General features: G+C 40.1%; 11 protein-coding genes across 11 annotated transcripts; 6 read left to right on the top strand and 5 right to left on the bottom strand.

The window, feature by feature from the left end:
* Positions 1-48: 48 nt before the first annotated feature.
* On the top strand, positions 49-876 carry PAS_chr3_0330 (Trans-aconitate methyltransferase; the record flags this gene model as incomplete). The annotated part of the gene is made up of 1 exon (XM_002492502.1): positions 49-876. The coding sequence occupies one exon, from the start codon at positions 49-51 to the stop codon at positions 874-876; it is 828 nt and encodes a 275-aa protein (XP_002492547.1).
* A 129-nt stretch (positions 877-1,005) lies between these two features.
* Positions 1,006-2,868, top strand: PAS_chr3_0329 (Subunit of the telomeric Ku complex (Yku70p-Yku80p); the record flags this gene model as incomplete). The annotated part of the gene is made up of 1 exon (XM_002492501.1): positions 1,006-2,868. One exon carries the CDS (start codon positions 1,006-1,008, stop codon positions 2,866-2,868), a length of 1,863 nt encoding a protein of 620 aa, XP_002492546.1.
* Positions 2,869-3,084: 216 nt separating this feature from the next.
* PAS_chr3_0328 (Hypothetical protein) lies at positions 3,085-3,282 on the top strand (the record flags this gene model as incomplete). Its single annotated transcript, XM_002492500.1, has 1 exon — positions 3,085-3,282. One exon carries the CDS (start codon positions 3,085-3,087, stop codon positions 3,280-3,282), a length of 198 nt encoding a protein of 65 aa, XP_002492545.1.
* Positions 3,283-3,789: 507 nt separating this feature from the next.
* PAS_chr3_0327 (Putative membrane glycoprotein with strong similarity to Vth2p and Pep1p/Vps10p, may be involved in) lies at positions 3,790-5,078 on the bottom strand (the record flags this gene model as incomplete). Its single annotated transcript, XM_002492499.1, has 2 exons — positions 3,790-4,337; positions 4,457-5,078. 2 exons carry the CDS (start codon positions 5,076-5,078, stop codon positions 3,790-3,792), a joined length of 1,170 nt encoding a protein of 389 aa, XP_002492544.1.
* Positions 5,079-5,133: 55 nt separating this feature from the next.
* Positions 5,134-6,030, bottom strand: PAS_chr3_0326 (Hypothetical protein; the record flags this gene model as incomplete). Its single annotated transcript, XM_002492498.1, has 3 exons — positions 5,134-5,289; positions 5,396-5,940; positions 6,018-6,030. 3 exons carry the CDS (start codon positions 6,028-6,030, stop codon positions 5,134-5,136), a joined length of 714 nt encoding a protein of 237 aa, XP_002492543.1.
* Positions 6,031-6,118: 88 nt separating this feature from the next.
* On the top strand, positions 6,119-8,188 carry PAS_chr3_0325 (Essential splicesome assembly factor; the record flags this gene model as incomplete). Its single annotated transcript, XM_002492497.1, has 1 exon — positions 6,119-8,188. One exon carries the CDS (start codon positions 6,119-6,121, stop codon positions 8,186-8,188), a length of 2,070 nt encoding a protein of 689 aa, XP_002492542.1.
* Positions 8,189-8,267: 79 nt separating this feature from the next.
* PAS_chr3_0324 (Component of the commitment complex) lies at positions 8,268-9,644 on the bottom strand (the record flags this gene model as incomplete). Its single annotated transcript, XM_002492496.1, has 1 exon — positions 8,268-9,644. The coding sequence occupies one exon, from the start codon at positions 9,642-9,644 to the stop codon at positions 8,268-8,270; it is 1,377 nt and encodes a 458-aa protein (XP_002492541.1).
* Positions 9,645-9,878: 234 nt separating this feature from the next.
* Positions 9,879-14,166, top strand: PAS_chr3_0322 (Essential type II topoisomerase; the record flags this gene model as incomplete). Its single annotated transcript, XM_002492495.1, has 4 exons — positions 9,879-10,350; positions 10,397-12,466; positions 12,567-13,804; positions 13,912-14,166. 4 exons carry the CDS (start codon positions 9,879-9,881, stop codon positions 14,164-14,166), a joined length of 4,035 nt encoding a protein of 1,344 aa, XP_002492540.1.
* A 182-nt stretch (positions 14,167-14,348) lies between these two features.
* Positions 14,349-15,149, bottom strand: PAS_chr3_0321 (Hypothetical protein; the record flags this gene model as incomplete). The annotated part of the gene is made up of 1 exon (XM_002492494.1): positions 14,349-15,149. One exon carries the CDS (start codon positions 15,147-15,149, stop codon positions 14,349-14,351), a length of 801 nt encoding a protein of 266 aa, XP_002492539.1.
* A 396-nt stretch (positions 15,150-15,545) lies between these two features.
* On the top strand, positions 15,546-18,680 carry PAS_chr3_0320 (Tubulin folding factor D; the record flags this gene model as incomplete). The annotated part of the gene is made up of 1 exon (XM_002492493.1): positions 15,546-18,680. The coding sequence occupies one exon, from the start codon at positions 15,546-15,548 to the stop codon at positions 18,678-18,680; it is 3,135 nt and encodes a 1,044-aa protein (XP_002492538.1).
* Positions 18,681-18,700: 20 nt separating this feature from the next.
* Positions 18,701-19,687, bottom strand: PAS_chr3_0319 (Hypothetical protein; the record flags this gene model as incomplete). Its single annotated transcript, XM_002492492.1, has 1 exon — positions 18,701-19,687. The coding sequence occupies one exon, from the start codon at positions 19,685-19,687 to the stop codon at positions 18,701-18,703; it is 987 nt and encodes a 328-aa protein (XP_002492537.1).
* Positions 19,688-19,896: the final 209 nt, after the last annotated feature.

Genomic DNA, 19,896 nt, shown 5'->3' with positions numbered 1-19,896 from the left:
GCCTAACTTTAATGGGGTAAAATATCAGCAGTAGGCTGAATATAGAGCATGGCAACGTTTACGTCAACAGAGTTTAATAGTGAAAACTACGATAGGTTCAGGCCTGTATACCCAGACGAGTTGTATCAGCAATTAGTGGATTATCATGTTGGTGCTAAAGGATTGTGTGTCGATGTTGGATGTGGCTCTGGCCAGGCAACGTTCACCCTGAAAAAGTACTTTGACAAGGTCATAGGATCTGATATCTCAGAAAATCAGTTGGCAGTGGCTAGGAAAAGACAGCCTGCTGGAATTGAATTTAGGTTAGGAACGGGCGAGGATTTTTCTTGGCTAACGGAGACGCCAGATGTAATCACCGCCGCTGAATGCCTGCACTGGGTAGACCCACAGAAATTCGTTGCAAATGTCGCCAATTCTCTAAGGGATCATGGCACCTTGAGTTACTGGCTTTATACAGAACCAATTTTTCAGAACGAAAGGGCCAATCAGGTTTACAACAAATTCACCTACGGGTCTGACTACCTGGGCCCATATTGGGATCCTGGCCGTACACATTTCAGAAATCATTTAAAGGAGTTGAATCACATCTTACTGGATAGCGAGCTTTTTGACGAAGTGAAAATTTCTAATTTTAAACAAGAGGAAGGGGTCAAAAACGGAGATATCTTATACTTGGAAAAAGAGATGACAATCAGTGATTTCATCAATTTTGTATCTAGTTGGCCTTCTGTGTTTTCGTGGAAGCAGCAACGAGGAAAGGAGGGTATCCTAGATGATTTTTACAACGAACTGAACGACTGCTTTGAGGGGGGTAACATGAAAGTAATATGGAACTCCGTCCTAGTATTTGCCAGGAGGAAGCAAAGGGTTGTATAGGCTTTAGTACTTATAGAGGAAACGGGGTTACGTGCAAGCGCGCATGCCTGAGCTTTGAGGGGGGGGACTTTCACATCTCTTCTTCTCACACTTAGCCCTAACACAGAGAATAATAAAAAGCATTGCAAGATGAGTGTTGTCAGCAAGCAATACGACATCCACGAAGGCATTATCTTTGTAATTGAATTGACCCCGGAGCTTCACGCGCCGGCTTCAGAAGGGAAATCTCAGCTCCAGATCATCTTAGAGAATGTCAGTGAGGTTATTTCTGAGCTAATCATTACCTTGCCCGGTACAGGAATAGGGTGTTACCTTATTAATTACGACGGTGGTCAAAACGACGAAATTTACCCCATTTTTGAGTTACAAGACCTGAATTTGGAAATGATGAAACAATTGTACCAAGTCTTGGAGGACCATGTAAGTGGGCTTAATCCTCTCGAGAAGCAATTCCCAATTGAACACAGTAAACCGTTATCAGCCACTCTGTTCTTTCACTTAAGGTCTCTTTTTTACATGGCGAAGACTCATAAGCGTACTGGAAGACATTACAACTTGAAAAAGATTTTCTTGTTCACTAATAACGATAAACCTTACAATGGAAACTCTCAGCTGAGAGTTCCCTTGAAGAAAACCCTGGCTGATTACAATGACGTAGACATTACTTTGATTCCGTTTCTTCTGAACAAGCCTTCAGGTGTCAAGTTTGACAAGACGGAATACTCAGAAATTTTGTTCTATGATAAAGATGCTTGTTCGATGTCAATTGAGGAGATCCGCCAACGAATTTCTAGACATAAGGAGATCAAGCGGGTTTACTTCACCTGTCCTTTGAAAATCGCAAATAACTTGTGCATTTCTGTGAAAGGTTATTCTATGTTTTATCATGAAACTCCAAGGAAGATCAAATTTGTCGTCAATGAGGGTTCAACTTTCAAAGATGTGGAGACAAAATCTCAGTTTGTCGATCCAACATCCGGAAAAGAGTTTTCCAGTGAACAGCTGATCAAAGCATATCCTCTAGGTGCCGATGCTTACATTCCTTTAAACTCAGAGCAAGTCAAAACAATAAATCGATTTAATGATATCATCAATATCCCCTCTTTGGAAATTCTAGGTTTCAGGGATATATCTAATTGGTTGCCACAGTATCAGTTTGGCAAAGCATCGTTTTTATCCCCTAATAACTATGGTGATTTTACACATTCGCAGAGAACATTTAGTTGTCTTTTACAATCCATGACCAAAAAATCCAAGTTTGCAGTACTTTTTGGTACTTTGAAGAACAATGCGGCTCCAAGGTTGTTTGGCATGATTCCCTCTACGTTACCTCAATACGAAAGTTGTAATCTTCCCCAAGGGTTCTTCCTGATAAAGCTCCCGTATCTGGATGATGTACGCCAGCTGCCACCCAAAATTGCCCCGGTCGATGCTGATTTGGATGTATTAGTTTCACTTTTCAGCAACCTGGTCGGAAAGATCCACATCAAGAATGGATACCAACCCCAAGAGTATGAAAATCCTTCCCTACAATGGCACTTCAAAATGTTACGTGACGATTACCTTCAATTGGAACACGATATCGACATCAGTGACCCCCTTGAGAAACAAAAGTACATAAACAGCCTCGATGAGACAAAAACCAAGATCATGAAACTACGGGACTATGTCAAGGAAACTGCCGATGATGACGACCCTTCACGGCTTGCCAACACTCTCAAAGAGCTCAACCAAGAGCTGAACAAAATTTCCAACTTTGATATCATCGCCAATAAGAAGCCAAAGACCCCCACGACAGTAGACCCTGTTCCTACTGATGATGACATCATCAACGCCTGGAAGGCAGGAACTCTGAACGGTTTCAAGGTGGATCAATTACGAAAATACGTAAGGTCACGAAACAACTTTCTGGAGACGGCCTCCAAAAAGGCAGATCTCATCGCCAACATTGACAAGTACTTTCAGCAGAAGTTCAAAGAGACTAAGGCCTGATTCGTGTTCCTTACTTTTTCCTCGCAACGTGTTTTTTTCCCACCACATTGCCTATGTTGTAATGCAATGCAGATGCTGGCCCAGTTTTTGACGATTCTCGAAAATTGGCATTTTCGTCGATGCCATTGGCCAAACTGAAAATTCAAGACAAAATAGATTGGATTTTATCTGCAACGTCTTCCACCTACACAACCACTCTACAAACTTCAGACAAACATGTTTATAAAAGCAGCTACTAGATCCAAAATGACAAGTTCGTTATTCTCTACTACGTTTGTTGTGGCATTTGGATTGGTGGCTAGCAACAACCTCTTGCCATGTCCTGTTGACCACTCTATGAATAACGAGACTCCGCAAGAATTGAAACCATTGCAGGCTGAATCTTCTACTAGAAAGTTGAACTCTTCCGCTTAAGTCAAATAAAACTACTGACACAGATGATGCACAGAAACAACGGATCACGCTCTTGACTGATTAGTCCCGTCATTTTGGTTCTCATTTTCTTCACAGTCACCTATCAATGTATGATCACCTGGAAGGATTTCCCTACGATACTTCAAATCTTTTACTTGATAATATTACTCATTATGGCTCAGGAATGCAGACTGCCTGATTCAAGACGCTGCTCTTCTTATTTAACACTTGTACACTAACCCCATGGAAGCCAGGGAAGGGAATAACCATCTCTCTGGTAATAAATCGGTCTTTATTTATGCATAGAAAAGGAATCTATTATATTTCGTTCATTTGGCACTCTGCTAACTGTAGATTAACGGGTCTCGTAAATTCAAAATCTTCTTCCGATCAAACCGGGGTGAAATATTACTTCTCGTGCATAGCTAATTTTCAAATAACCGTCCTAAAATGAACGGTCATTTACCTGGACTCTCTTGCCAAATGGGCAACAAAACATAAAGCTGATCAGAACGTAACTAGTCTCTCGGAATCCATTTGGTTCCCCAAAAAGGGCTGGTCGACGTCGTCCTGGGACGATGACCTTCTATTCGGAAGCAGCTCTTTAAATACAGTGGATACAGATCTTTGAAACAGTTGATAAGTGCTAAAGAATACTCTAATAATACAGTTGACCACTTTATCGGTATTGTTCTCTTCAATTGGTCTTGAAGAACTCTCGACATTTTGTCCTGCAAAATTGTTGAGTCTGGAAAATCCACCATTTCTTTTGATTCCCCTATTATAGACAAACCAAGCCCCTCCCAGGATGGATACACTTAACAACGTGAATAACGTGCCATGTTTGTCGTTATATTGTACACCACCAAAGACGGTCTTTGAATTCCAGAATTCAGAATCGTCATCGCCATAACTGAAACCTATCGTGTAGAGATTGCGAATATTTCTTTCTCTATCAGGTACTGAATATTCATTTTCAAGGACAATGAACTTCCGAGATGCTCCAGACGACGAGTAGACAAGGTCATACACTTTTATCTTTTTGTCCGTAAAAACTTGTAATCCAGCCAAGTTTCTCCTTCATCCAATGAGTAATGAAGTGTATCGACCTTCCTGTTTATCTCAACTGTTACAAGCACTCTCCCTTGGTCTCCGAATGCCCACAGGTACTCACCTTTTGCAACCACCCTCCAAGAAACACCACCGTCATTTGAGAAATATAACGCAAGATTACTAGGATCTCGATCTGAGTACTTTCCAACGTTCCCCACACCGAAAAGAAGTCCTTTACCTGAATCACAAGAGGACTTGATTTCAATAGAGCGCCTCTCAGTAGGTCCCTTGAAATTCAAAGAACAGTCCTCTAACAATTTCTCCTCCCCTTTGCAAATGAATTCATTCCTCTCAAGGTCGAACGGAGGTGGAGTTATATAACTCCAGCTAGAGGCATCATCGTAGGTGATTTTGGTCTTGATTTCCGTAGATTTTTCATCAACTGTTCCCGATTCGATTGCTTCATGGTTTATGACTATATTGATAAGAGCAGTACCTTTCAATCCAGAGATAAGTTCAAAATCGACACCTCGTCTATCGCTGTTCACATAGTCGGATACAAGTTTGTAGGATCCATCTTCGATGTTGCTTTTGAACAATGCACCGTAAAACAAATACAAATACTTTGATGGAACTGACCTTCTAAGATGGAAAAACAAGGGGTGTTCTGTCTCTTCCCCTTCAAACACTTTGCATGTCGCACCTGCCCATGATCCGTCAAATCCCAGTTCGGGCGGAAACATGAGTTTGGCAAATTTACTTCCATCACAAGATATTAAAGCGGCCAGCGTCCGATGCTCAACGATAGTTGGTGCCACAAGACATGAGCAGTTTCGATGGGTTGGAGAGTATTACTGAGCACTTCTCGTCGATCAGATTTAAAATAATCAGAGCTAACAAGCAGACGTGGATTTGGAGGTGTCTCTCCATTAGCATAAGACTGTTCACAGAAGACTATATTTGGATCAGAGTCAATGGCCTTTGCAGCAAAAAAACAGAATCTTGTATTCTCTAGCAAAGAAGTGAAACTCTCACCATTATCTTCGCTGACAAAAGATACCGTTCGGCAGTCTGCAACATTATTCCAGAAATGACAGCCCTTCATTCCAGCGTAAATAAATTTCTTGGGATCATACTTGTGGAAGGAGAGAGGGTTCTTCATGAGAGCAAAATCAACGCTTCTTTTCGAAGGAGCTTTCACTCTCTTGAAAGAAACTGCACCATTGGAAGAAATATAGATATAACCATCCACAGTGATCAGATAGACATAGGCAGGAAAGTGCTTATTCACGATAATGTCAATAATTCTCCCCTTATCTCTTAATTCGATCTGGTGGAAAACAATTCCTCCATCATAGGAGACATAGACATTGTTCCTTTGTGTTCTCAGTAGAATAGTCTCAGCACTTAACGCATCGTCGTCTCCTGCCTCTAAGTAGACGTTTTGAACCACAGAGTCGTCTAAGCGTTGACTCGCACTCAAAACCTTGCACTCCATGGGAACTGCTAAGCTAATATTAATTAATAGTATGAACAGGAAAAGCACGCCTTCAAATTCATAGCCCAACACAACTGCTGAGAGGCTGACGGTACAAACGGCAGTTTCTACAACACAGCGTTAGTATAACCTTATTCTCTTCTTTGTTAGAAGCATGAATGTGGGGCAGCCCTGACATACTTACGTAAGCTGGTCATATCATTACGTAATTTTCTTGATGATGAGGTTGGGCTCTTTAAACTTATCAATCTAACCTTCTCGTGCACATCGTAGGTATCTTCAAATATGTCAGTTATGAAGAATAAGGCCCCCGCAGATCTTCAAATCACGGCGGAGCAGATTCTTCTGGAGGCCTACGAAAGTAAAGACCCCTCCTTGAAGCTGACTGAGCACAAAATTAATGACCTGGAAGAACTCCAACAGATGCAGCTCAAGAAGAGAACAGAGTTTGAGAATGCCCTCAGGATGAACAGGTTGAACGTAGGGCAATGGCTTCGGTACGCCACGTTTGAAGTAGAACAACGTGATTATCGCCGCGCTCGTTCTGTTTTTGAACGGTGTCTAGAGGTTGATCCAACCAACGTTACCGTGTGGATTCGATACTCTCAAACTGAACTCAAGGGGAAAAACATCAACCATGCTAGAAACGTTTTGGAAAGAGCTACCATATTGTTGCCACGCGTGGACAAGCTGTGGTATTTGTACGTGAACCTAGAAGAAACATTGGGCAATGTGGTTGGAACGAGAGAGATCTTTTTAAGATGGATAAACTGGAGGCCCTCAGCTAGTGTATGGAAGCACTTCATTTATTTTGAGTCTCGTTATGGAGAGCTGGAGAACTGTCGAAAAATCTTTGAGAAGTTTGTTGTGGCTTCTCCGAAGACGGAAACCTGGCTTTATTGGGCTAGTTTTGAGAAACAACATGGCGACGCTGTGGATATTAGGAATGTGTACACCTTGGCTATCGACTCAGCAATGAGTCTTGGAAAAGAGTTTCTCGATGAGTCAATATTCGTCAGTTGGTGTGATTGGGAGACGCAACAGAAAGAGTTTGCTAGAGTAAGAGCATTGTACAAGTTTGGTATGGACCACTTAACAGGTGAGAAGAGAGATCGGCTGTTCGAACAATATACAGTTTTTGAAAAACAGTACGGGGATAGGGAAGGGATAGAAGAAACCATCATGCAAAAACGGAAAATAAAATACGAACAGATCCTGTCTGAGAATCCTTATGATTATGACAACTGGTGGTTATATATCGAACTGTTGGAGAACTACAACGATACTACAGAATTGCTGGAGCAGGCATATACCAAAGTCTTGGGAGCTGTTCCTCAGAGTGAGTCCAAACCAGATTGGGAAAAGTACATCTGCTTATGGTTGAAATTTTTGTTTGTTACTGAACTTGAAAGTAAAGATATCTCAAAGGCTAGAGAGGGCTACAAGAAGCTGATATCCCTAATTCCTCATAAAAAGTTTACATTTGCCAAGGTTTGGACAAACTATGCGTACTTTGAAATACGACAAGATGATTTATCACAAGCAAGAAAGATATTGGGCCAATCTTTGGGTCTGTGTCCGAAGAGAAAGCTATTCAAATCGTACATTGCCATGGAATTGAAGTTAAAGGAATTTGACAGGGTTCGAAAGCTCTATGAAAAATTTATCGAGACGTGGCCTCGGGATGTTTCAATTTGGATTGAATATGCTGAATTTGAGAACCAAATGGATGATGATGAAAGGTGTAAAGCAATCTATGAAATTGCTACCAGTGAACCCGAAATCCTACCGGATGAGGAAAGAAAGGAAGCTTTCAACAAGTTGATTGATTATCTGCTATCAACATACCAGTATTCAGAAGCTAGAAACGCATATTCCAGGTTCTTGATCCTGTTCAAACATGACACAGTAATTTGGATTAAAAAGGCTATATTTGAACTAACCATTCCATCAGAAGAGCAGCTCAACGAATATTTGCTGCATTCCAACCAGAATGAGGATCTGGAATTCCAGTTTGAAGTCACAGAAGAGTCCAAGGAAAGAAGTAGAAAAGAATTTGAAAAGGCGTTAGCGTTTGCAAAGGCAACTAATAACAAGAGCATGAGAGTGATGCTTTTCCAAGCCTTCAAAGAATTTGAGTCTGTCTATGGGACGAAAGGTAGCCAAGAAGAGATTAACAAAAGGTTCCCATCAGTTGTCAGGCGTCGGGAAGGTGATGAAGAAGTGGTCGATTACGTTTTCCCTGACGACCAGCTCGATTCCAAGCAGGTCGAAGATGTGGAAGATTCAAAACCAAAGTCAGCTATGCAGAAATTCTTGGAAAATGCCAAAAAATGGAAGGAGAAACAAAGTTAGTTGTTATTCTAATGTATACTAATAGTATAATCTTGCATCTTATCATACGTGGTATTACTGATCGCTTTACGTAAACTATTCATTGTGGCGGAGGTGGAGGTGGCTTTGCAGTAGGAACTGAAGGCGGTGGAGGAGGAGGGGGCTTCCTTGTACTTACTGGAGGAGGTGGTGGTGGCGGTAGCTTTGTTGTCACGGCTGGAGGGGGTGGTGGTGGTATGCTTGATCCAGCCATTGGGGGAGGAGGAGGTGGTAGAAACGATGAATTCCCGGCACCTGGAGGAAACGGTAGAGATTGAATGGGTTGTGGATCAACAGAAACACTCAACCCCAACGGAGCCTTAATAGCAGGTCGCTTGGACTCAGATGCTTCGTCATCAATATGAGGTCTCTTACTAGGATTCTGAAACAAATTATTAATTTGATCTTGCTGGGGAATTGGAACTGAACCTGGTTCGGTGGACGAATTCAGAGTTTTCATGTTGTAACTCGGAGCATCCCCATTGAGGTCATTCATCATCTGATCAATTTCTCTATCCTCTGCTCTTTCATTTTCAAAGCCACTAAACTTACAGTCCCTAGCAAAATGTCCAGTTTGTCCACAATTTCGACACACTACAGTTTGAGTAAAGCTTTGCTTCTTAGGGCAATCGTGTCTAAGGTGGCCCAGTTCTCCACATAGCGTACATGCTCTATTTTCTGTGGTTCTCAAAGTACCATTGAGAACTGCTAGCTCTCTTAGTTGACCTCTCTTCATATCGTTTTGCCCTTCAGGGCTGACAATCGCCTTTTCAATTATCTCATTGCACAGAGCAACGGCCTTCTTGATCTTTTCTTGAGATTCTGAAGTTATCAAACAGTGTAATTCGTCATCCATATGGCTTTGATGTGAGCCTGCAGCATTATTGTTCCTACCTGTTTTGACCGATCCTTTTCCTCTGATTCCGATATGGGCACCACTCTCGTCCTGTAATTTCTTCAATGTGTTTCCTCGGGGGCCCAAGAGCAGTCCTATGAAATTAATATCCGGATAATCTTTGGTAGGTAAATAGAGTTTTTCACTGGTTTTTCCTGGTCTCTTGTAGTTGATGGGGGCGGTGAATCCAGGCACAGTTTTCATCGCTCTCTCCACCAAGACATGTCTCTCCTTCTCTAATTTTTCAGTGTATCTTATGTCAATGGTATTGATTCTCTTACCGTTGCTGTTATAAATGGGAGTTGGAGAAGGTGATCTAAGTTTTTCTTCAGGTACGACTTGATGTGTTTCTAGCTTCTGTGTTATTTCCTCTATCCTAAAGACCAACTGGAAGGCGTCTAGTTGTTCTGGCGTTAACTGGCCAACGATGTTCGTAGGGTATTTAATCCTTGTGAGAATTCGGTTCTTCACCTCTCCCCATTTGTTGGCTGACCGTCGTTCAGAGGGCCTTCCTCTTGTTCTTTCTACAAGCTGGCCTTCCATAAGAGAGTACTAGTCAGAAATAGATGATGTGGTATCCTGCTATAAACGAAGAAAAATAGATTTAATGGATGAGGGTCCCTTAGTTCTGTTTTTGGTTTTACAATTTATTTTTTCGCGTCGTCGTGTCGTGTCGTGAAAGTTTGTTTATCAATAATTCAACTAACCTTGTCTTAGCAATTCTTCTTCCTCCAACTCTATTCACATAGTTTATATTGGAAACAGCGCACTACTAGCATGTCTTCCAGCGAAGGCTTCAGTGATGATGATTTTATTGTGAGTTCCGCAAGCAGCTCACCCAAGGCAAAGAGACATAAGCCCGCGGCTAAACCCACGAGGAAGACACCACCAGCCTCAAATGGCAGTGCAGTTAACAACTCAGAGAATGGTACCACTAGAAGCTCCACCGCAAACAATGTTAATGTTTCCGACCAATACCAGAAACTTTCTCAGTTAGAGCATATTTTGAAACGTCCTGACACTTATATTGGCTCCGTAGAGAAACACGAATCCGAACAATGGATTTACAACAAGGAAACGGAATCTATGGAAAGGAAAGTTGTGAGCATTGTTCCAGGGTTATTCAAAATATTTGATGAGATCCTTGTTAACGCAGCCGACAACAAGATTCGTGATCCTTCCATGAAGAACATCGAAGTTACTATCAAGCCTGAAGAGAATCTGATTGAGGTGAAAAATGATGGAAAGGGTATTCCAGTCCAAATTCACGATAAGGAACACTATTTACATTCCAGAACTGATCTTTGGAAACCTGTTAACTTCGAGTAATTACAATGATGACCAAAAGAAAGTCACTGGTGGCAGAAATGGATATGGGGCCAAGTTATGTAACATCTTCTCCACAGAGTTTATCGTGGAAACTTACGATAAATCTTCGGGAAAATTATATACCCAGCGATGGAGTCAAAACATGGGTAAAACCGATAAGCCTGTTATCAAATCAATAAAAAAGGCAACTGAGTATACCAAGGTTTCTTTCCGTCCAGACTTAGCAAAGTTCAACATGACTGAACTGGATGAAGATATCTTGGGAGTTCTACGCCGACGTGTCTTTGATCTTTGTGGATCTGTTCGTGATATTAGCGTTAAACTTAACGGTGAAAAGCTTAAAATCAGAAATTTCAAGCAGTACGTTGAGATGTACGTCAAGGCTCTGGAGCACAAGAATGATCCGATCAAAACAGAAGACAGCTCGTTACTTCCACCTCCAAGTTCCAGTTCTCCTTCTCAAACTATCGTCTATCAAACATTGAACGATCGATGGGAGATTGCTTTTGCTGTTTCAGACTCAACCTTCAATCAGGTCTCCTTTGTGAATTCTATTGCCACCACTTCAGGGGGAACTCATGTTAATTTCATTGCAGATCAGATTGTTAAAAAGATTGAAAAAGAAATCAAGACAAAAAACAAAAAAGCCATGATAAAACCATTTCAGATCAAAAATAATATGTTTCTATTTATCAACTGTTTGGTCGAAAATCCGGCTTTCACTTCTCAGACAAAGGAACAGTTGACCACCAGAGCATCACAATTTGGAGGCAAAAAGACTGAAGTTCCAGATGACTTTATAAAGAAAATTTTGAGAACAGGAATTGTGGATGCCATTTTGGATATCGCTGCCATGAATGCTGATAAGGCGTTAAAGAAAAATGACGGGAGCAGAAAGAATAGAATTACTGGATACCCCAAGTTAGAAGACGCCAACAAAGCCGGTACCAAAGAAGGTTACAAATGTACGCTGATTCTCACAGAGGGAGATTCGGCCTCTTCGTTGGCTGTTGCAGGTTTGGCTGTTGTTGGTAGAGATTATTACGGCGTCTATCCGTTAAGAGGTAAGATGCTTAACGTGAGAGAAGCAAGTGCCGATCAAATCATGAAGAATGCTGAAATTCAGGCTATCAAACAAATTATGGGATTCCAACACAAGAAGAATTATACTCCTGAAAACATCAACTCTCTTCGCTACGGTCACATAATGATCATGACTGATCAGGATCACGACGGTTCCCATATTAAGGGACTGATTATAAACTTCCTGGAAAGCTCCTTCCCAGGTTTACTGAAAGTTCCTAACTTTCTTTTGGAGTTCATAACTCCCATTGTTAAGGTTACCATTACCAGTGGTCCAGAAAAACGTAAGGTAATTCCCTTTTATAGTATGCCTGAGTATGAAGCTTGGAGAGAGCAGAATACAGAATCGTTTAAGCAGAAGTACTACAAAGGTCTGGGTACATCTCTTGCCGAAGAAATGAGAGAGTATTTCTCACAATTGGACAAACATATGAAAACGTTTCACGCTTTGCAAGACGTAGACCCTGGATTTATTGATTTGGCATTTTCCAAGAAGAAAGCTGATGATCGTAAGGAATGGCTTCGTGGATTTGAACCCGGTGTACATCTGGATCCTGATTTATCCATCATCCCAATTTCCGACTTTATCAATAAAGAGTTGATTCTTTTCAGTATGGCAGATAATATTCGATCCATTCCGTCAATGTTGGATGGTTTCAAGCCTTCTCAGAGAAAAATTCTTTACGGTTGTTATAAAAGGAACCTAAGAAGCGAAATCAAGGTTTCACAGCTTGCTGGTTATATTGGTGAACATAGTGCTTACCATCATGGTGATCAATCACTGATTCAAAGTATAATTGGTTTGGCTCAGGACTTTGTGGGCAGTAATAATTTAAACCTTTTACAGCCAATTGGAGGATTTGGTTCCAGAGCTCAAGGAGGTAAAGATGCCTCCGCAGCAAGATATATTTTCACTGACTTATCGAAGATTACAAAGAAAAATTTTTCATGTCGATGATAATCCTTTGCTGAACTATTTGCAGGATGACGAACAAACAGTTGAACCTGAGTGGTACTTGCCTATTGTACCTATGTTACTAATCAATGGTTCAGAGGGTATCGGAACTGGTTGGAGTACTAACATCCCCCCTTTTAACCCAGTTGACATTGTTGCCAACATTAGGAGATTGATGGATGGTCAGGAAATGGAGGAAATGATTCCATGGTATCGTGGCTGGAATGGTTCCATTACCAAAATAAGCGCTGATAAATTTCGAATGGAAGGTAACATAGAGCAGATTGATGACGAAACAATAGAGATTACTGAAATCCCAGCCAAGACCTGGACGATCAACATGAAAGAATTTTTATTGAATGGTATAGCAGGGAGTGAAAAACAGAAATCTTGGATCAAGGATATGGAAGAACAGCATGGAATGGATCTTAAGTTTGTAATCACTTTAACTAAAGAAGAGATGAAAAAATCTTTGCAAATGGGATTGAAAGAAAGATTTAAGTTGATCACTACAATCAACGTTGGCAACATGGTTGCTTTTGATGCTGCTGGAAAAATTAAGAAGTATGACAACGTGAACGAAATAATTGAAGACTATTATCATGTCAGACTGGACTTCTACCAACGTCGTAAGGATCATTTAGCAGAAGTACTTGGAAATCAGTTGGAGAAAATAAGCTCTCAGGCTCGGTTTGTCAAGATGATTATTGAAAACGAACTCCGAGTAAATAACAGAAAGAGAATTGAATTAATTGAAGAGTTACAAAGATTGAACTTTCCAAAGTTCTCTAAAGATGGCAAACCAATTTGGCAGCAGGTTGATCAGGAAGAGATCACGGAAGCAGAGATCAAGGTCGAGGAAGAAGAAGAAGAAGAAATAGATGATGAAAATCTTTTAAACAAATCAGTGAACATTTTTGCTTCTTATGATTATCTCTTAGGTATGCCAATCTGGTCTTTAACCCGAGAGAGGTATCATAAACTGCTACTGCAAAAAGCTGAGAAAGAAGATCAGTTAACTGAACTGTTGAAACTTAGCGCTAAGCAAATATGGAATAAGGATCTTGAAGTCTTTTTAGAAGAGTGGCATGCTTTCTTGAAAGAGGACGAGGAGAAGCGGGCATCTTCCTTTAAGAAGTCAGGGCCTGCAGCCAAGAAAAAGAGAGTGAGACGTGTGAAAAAGGAAAATGACGAGAATGATCCAGACTTTGGATCAAAGAAACCAAAGACGGTTGCAAAGAAAGTCCTCAACCCAAAAACAAAACCCAAGAGTGCTTCTTTGATGGGTAGTTTGTCAGACATAACCAGTGAGCTTGACAAGAATCTTGAAAGTTTTGTAGATCTTACATAATAATGGTGTATGGTTGTAATTTTTTTATCAACTCGAAGAGTCTCGAGAAAGACGCTTTAAACTTTTCGTTTCTTGGTTAAAGTACTTGTGAGATGCCATACTTCAAAGTCACGCAGCTGAGATCGGCGATTGCGATGCCTCAAAAATACAAGGACACATTGTTTAAATTGGGGCTGGGTAAAAGAGGCAAGATTTCTTTCAGAAAAGTGAATCCTCAACAGGCTGGTATGTTGGCTACGGTGAAAGAGCTAGTCAAGGTTGAGCTAAGTGAAGAAAATGTCTCACAGAAACAACTGAGATTGCAAAGAAAGAGTAATCCTGGCTTCACTTTGGAAAGAAAAGATTGAAGGAACTAGTAACAAAGCCCAATAAACAAGGGACCATGTAGTCGATGGTCATTCAGCATGTAAATACATTTACTCGCCGGAGTCAGAGTCTCAGATTTTTCCATAATAATAAGATTTTGTTTCCGAATAAGGGGTATTATAATTATAATTGTACTTAAGATCAAAATATGGTGTTGAGTTGTTTAAAAGACCAAACGTTTTGCTTGCGCCAAGTCATCATCGTTGATGAGGACATTGCAATGTTTCGTTGGCGTGTTACATTCACTCATACTCATACTTGTAAACTCTCCATCAGAAACCAAAGAGTAATCAACCATCCGTAGAACGGTTCTAACTGAAATTGTTCTTGAATTATCCAACTTTTCATTCCTTCTCCTCTTGGACTTAGTAGGGACATCAGAGAATAGTTTATTCTGAATCTTAAAGATAGACATCGGAGTCTTTGCTCCATTGGAAGAGTTGGAATTTGTAGTGAACTTGAATTCCAAGTTATCAACAATACTACGCTTGGAGGCAGTAGGTTTGTCAAAAGTAAAGTTCTGACTGCGATTGAACCCTTGGTCGGCCATAATAAAGTTTTCCTGATCTCTCTTGAAGGTAACCAGACGTTCAATTGGATCATTTCTAGCATTAGAAAATTCTTCGAGTCCTAAAGTTTGTTTGAAGGTTGATTTCAAACAGACATTGAGCCTTTTTATGGAGCTAACTTCAATTGGTACAGGTTTGGAAGTGGTACTAATTTCCAAACCAATTATCTCATAAGGTGATACTTTGGGAAAGTAGTCATCATAATGGTCACATCCTAGAAGAGAAGGTTTATCCTTGATATCAGCAATAGAATTGACTTCGTCGATGTGGCCCAAGGCTTGATTTCTGTTCCCATTGTCTGCGTTATCACCAACTTTTTTTCCCTTGCCAGACCTCTTGGGTCCCTTGGTCTTTTGAGGCATCATGTTGTTAAAGATTCTTTCGACCACTGCCATCTGAGATTATTTCCAGCCTCATTACCATGTCCTATCCGTTATCTTTATATAATTTTGACAGTTTCACCCTTGAAAGGCTACTCTTAGTATATATACCGTTTTGGGACAAACAAAAACAAAACAAATTATGTATCCCGATTTGGTATATGAATGTGACACATCAAGGATGCCCAATGTTCTTGCAAGATCGTCTCTTTAATGAGCATTAGTACCAGCCTCACCGAGGGAGTTTCATTTCTTGCAAATTGTGATACTCAAGGTTATGGTACTGAAAATAGTATCCCTCAAACCTTGAAAGAACCATCATGGGTCAAACACCCAGGTCGAATTTTTCACGTGACCAGCATCAGATAATTCTGTTTAGTAGATTCAGTTATTGTATCTGATGCCATAACAATGGAGAATTCAGAGATAGCAATTGCCAAAGTTGCTGATGAACTATTGGACCAAATTGATACTCTACTGGAACAGGTACTATCTAAAGAAAGAAGTTCCCAACAAGAAAAGGATCTGATACAGAAAATCCAACAGTTTCAACCGTGTCCGCAGCTGATTGATAAAAGTTTAAAAAAGTTCGTGTCATCCCTTCTTAGTGCTTATCAAAGTAACAATATGCTAGACTATCTTGGTTCTACGGAATTCTCCAACACTATAGGGGTTATTTTTTACGAAATCACAAAGTTAAGAGGATATAAAACTGTTCAGCATTGCCTGGATAGTAACTTTTACCTCATTGACAGTCTCATTATTCGCCTACAAAACTCTCGGGAATATGGAATAGGCTGGCAAGAAAATTGCTTGCTGTTACTTTGGTTGGGTGTGCTAATCCTGTCTCCTTTCCCATTGACACCTGAAAAGAATCAAAGTATATTCAGGTTAGGATCGACATTTCTAAACAAGGTTGGAAAGGAGAACGAAGCTGCCAGTTACTTAATGGCCAATTTCGTCACAAGGTTCAAAAACAGCGAAGTAATGTCACTTTTCTACGAGTCTCTACCCTTACGTGGAACCGTGAACGATAAGATCAGCTTTCTGAGATGTAACAATTTGGTGTTGAAAAAGGCCAATCACGCGGATATCCTGCCGTACCTTGATATGCAGTTTGACACCTTTGTCACAGAACTAGCTGAAACGGAAGATGTTGTGCTCTTGAAACTTTTGATCAAGAATATTGGCAAGATTGGTGTTATATTTGAAAGCACCTATCAGGTTGATAAGGTGGAAGATATTATTAATATTTTACTGAACTATATTGACAGCAAAGAAACTGTGATAAGGTACACAGTTTCACGACAATTTGGGAAGCTATCGCATAAGTTGCCGGAAGAATTTCGAAAAGATATTGTCAACTGCTTGATTGAAGAGTTGGACATCAACCTGTTATCAACCAAACTGAACCTTGACATTCAAGTCGACGGGGATGTGATCGACATAAACAAGTATCATGGCGTTTTACTTGTATTTTCGGAACTAGCTCTTGAATCTCTCATTCCTTGTGAGTATTTACAACTATTAACTTCAATTATATGCCAAACCATTTTTGTGGTTCAACAGAGATTAAGCTATTCGATTGGAAATAACGTGAGGGACTCGTCGTGCTTTCTGTCTTGGTCTCTTATTAGGAAACAAATGTTTCACTCACGGGAAGATTGTGAATGTCTGGTTGTCCTCTTCAAACAGCTTATGTTTTCAACTTGTTTTGACACTGATCTAATGATTCGACGAGCTTCAGCAGCAGTTATCCAAGAGCTTCTAGGTAGGTATGGTGATTTTGTTCTTGCAACAATTGCTCCTCGATCCGAAATTAATAAACTTAAAATCAAACTCATTGAACTGTTGGACTATGTGAAACTAGGAAACTTGCAAAGATCATTTCAGCTACCTATTGAAATCGGAGATGAACTTGAAGGTTTTATGAGGACCGACTTTATTGAGTTTTTAAAGCATCTGGTTATTGGCTGGAACTATACAGTAAGATGTGAGAGCAGTGATATCTTGGTAAAGCTCCTAATAAAAGAAGGGTCACCTCCTGACGATATTATTGATTACCTTGCATGTATGCCCACCACTGATGGATCGTTGATGGCTATCTCAAAGTTAAGCTCACTTTTAACTAATGACAAGATAACTGAACTTGCATCAAGATTAAAGCCAGCCTTAGACACGTTTGAGTTTGACTTTCACATTTCACCCTTCCACAAAGGTGAAGAATATTTACTAATACTAAACTCACTGCAGTATGATTTGACAGACACTAACTGGGAAACAACTTTCAACATTATCAGACAGGATAGTCGTGAAGAAGTCTATGAAGCATTCAAAACCCTCATAATTAACCTCAGGACTGAGATACCAAAAAAATACACAGAAAAATGGAAATACTATATTGAAAACAAGAACAAGATAACCTCCAAAGCTTTGGGATATTGTCCAAGCATTCTCAGCTCCAACTTTGAGGAGTTCTTGAGTTTAGTATTCAACCAGAAAATAGACTATGAAGTTAGAGCGGGGTTGATCGGATCCATTTCTTACTTTTTGAGTAATCATGACCATGACTTGCATTTAGAAAGAATGATTGACCTTTTAGAAGATTACACGATCACAAACCAAGGAGACGTAGGCTCCTACATTCGAATGGCTATGATGAATCTAATAGAAAACAACCTTCACAAGTTCAAGGATTTTGAGAATAGTATTGACGTTCAACTTTTTCGATTATCCGTTGAAACAATGGAACGTCTCAGATGGAAATCATTGGAGCTTTTATTACTAATCCATCCAGAATGGCAAGGCTACCTACAAAAAGAGCCTCGTACTAATGCGACTCACTTCCGTAACATACTGGAAATATATCGTCATGAAATTCTGATCCCTCTAATTGGAGCCAAAAATGAACAACTTTCAGAGATCTCAAGATCTTTTTGGAAAGGTTACGCATTCTCAGTTGGTTCTTCCAGATCTGTTGGACCTGAAGTTAAAGCAGCCCTCCGTCCTCTAGTTATGATGATAATCGCTCACGAGTTCAATGATGATGAATTTTCTCAAATTATTGTCAATATTATGAGTAACTTGAAACTCGTAGCAAATCCTACTGATAAAGACAGAGCAAATAAGTTGTACAACTGTACTTTATCCTTGATTGTGAAACTTATTGACTCCAACATTCTTACTAAAATTGAGAGGGATTCCTTAAAAACTTTGTTTGTGCGAGTGTACAACCTTCAGCTCAAGGCACCCATCATGAGATTGGGCAACTGTCTTGCCATTCTAAAATGGATATATCAAAAAGCTGAGGAATGTTCAGATTCAAAGTCCATAGAAATGCAACACGGAATTATGAAAAGGCTTATTGATTTATCCTTAAAACATAAAAGCAGTAACGTCAGACAAATTAGTATTCAAGTGCTATTCGAATTATACTATTGGAAACACCAAAAACAAGGGGCCTATGACGGTACCCTGGAATTATTGGAAAAACTGGATTGGAATGACAACGGCTTGGAAAAGTATGTAGGGCGATTACCCTTTTGAAACAAATAGGAAAATAATATTTACAGGACGTCTTTCAAAGATATTTGACCACTACCTCGTTCCAAGGGTTTTGGTTGCTTGTCACTCTTTTTCCAGCCAATCATGAATACAATGCGGAAAGTTGCAGGTAAGGCACCTGTTTTTTCGTCTCCATGCAAGCTTCTATAAATAGGATCCAATGCTATCAGCATGTCCTTTGTGATTGGACCTGGGGGGTTAGCAATAGCATTATTTTCACCCATTAATTGTAGATCTCTCATTAGGCACCAAACATCTGGGTAATTTACGATGATTTCTTCGACATCCACCGTAACTAGGTTGAAGTTTGCCTTTTGAAGCAAATTACCCAAATCAGAGCTGTCTACAAAGGGGCTAATTCTAGGAGATATTCCCCCACGACGTTCCATTTCAGCTAACTGAAGACTTGTTCTTAATTCAAATAAGGTGTCTGTAGCAAACATAGAACCCATAAATAGCCCGTCCTCTTTCAAACTATCGTTTATGTTCCTGAACGTTCCTGGAAGGTTATTTATCCAATGGAGTGATAAGTTGGATATGGCACAATCAAAAAAATCCTTTCTCTGCAATATTTCATGGCTGTACTCTTCTTCATCCGCATTGATCTTTGTAACAAACGAGTCATCAAACGAGTTTCTCTCCAAAAGTGGAAGACAGCTATCAACCATATACACATGTTTCAGCTTGGGCCTGACATTATCGATATTATCTTTCATAAGTTCATCCTCCGTAGGAGTCAATAGCGTCTTTACAAAGTTACCAGAGCCACATCCAAAATCCAAAAGGTTCATCGCTTCCCTTTTTATGAATGAAAGCCTATGGACAGTTCTTCTAGCTATTTCATCTCGCAGATATTCAACTTGTAAACTTTCTTCATCATTGGCAGCCCTGGTTCTCTGTAGCAATTTGACTTTTCTGTCAAAGACATTGAACTTTGACTCTTGTTTGGCGCTAGCTGAACGACAAAACGTTCTGATTTGTCGTAGCATTAGTTGATCGGAAGGAGATAAAATAGGATGGGGGATTAATATTCAAAGATTTAAAGAAGCGTCGAGGGAACCCCATCGCAGGAGGAAACATGGAGAAATGTCATGGGTTATAAAGAAACTCCTACAAGGGGTTGATGACGAAATTTACTACTACTCTTGAAGTATACGGCTATTCTTGCAAAGTTTAGTCCTACACTACTAGATGAACA

This window comes from Komagataella phaffii, chromosome 3 (assembly GCF_000027005.1).
Source record: "Komagataella phaffii GS115 chromosome 3, complete sequence".
Classification (NCBI taxonomy): Eukaryota; Fungi; Ascomycota; class Pichiomycetes; order Pichiales; family Pichiaceae; genus Komagataella; species Komagataella phaffii.
The sequence above is the reverse complement of the archived record's forward strand: the minus strand, read 5'-3'. Positions and strand labels throughout refer to the sequence as shown.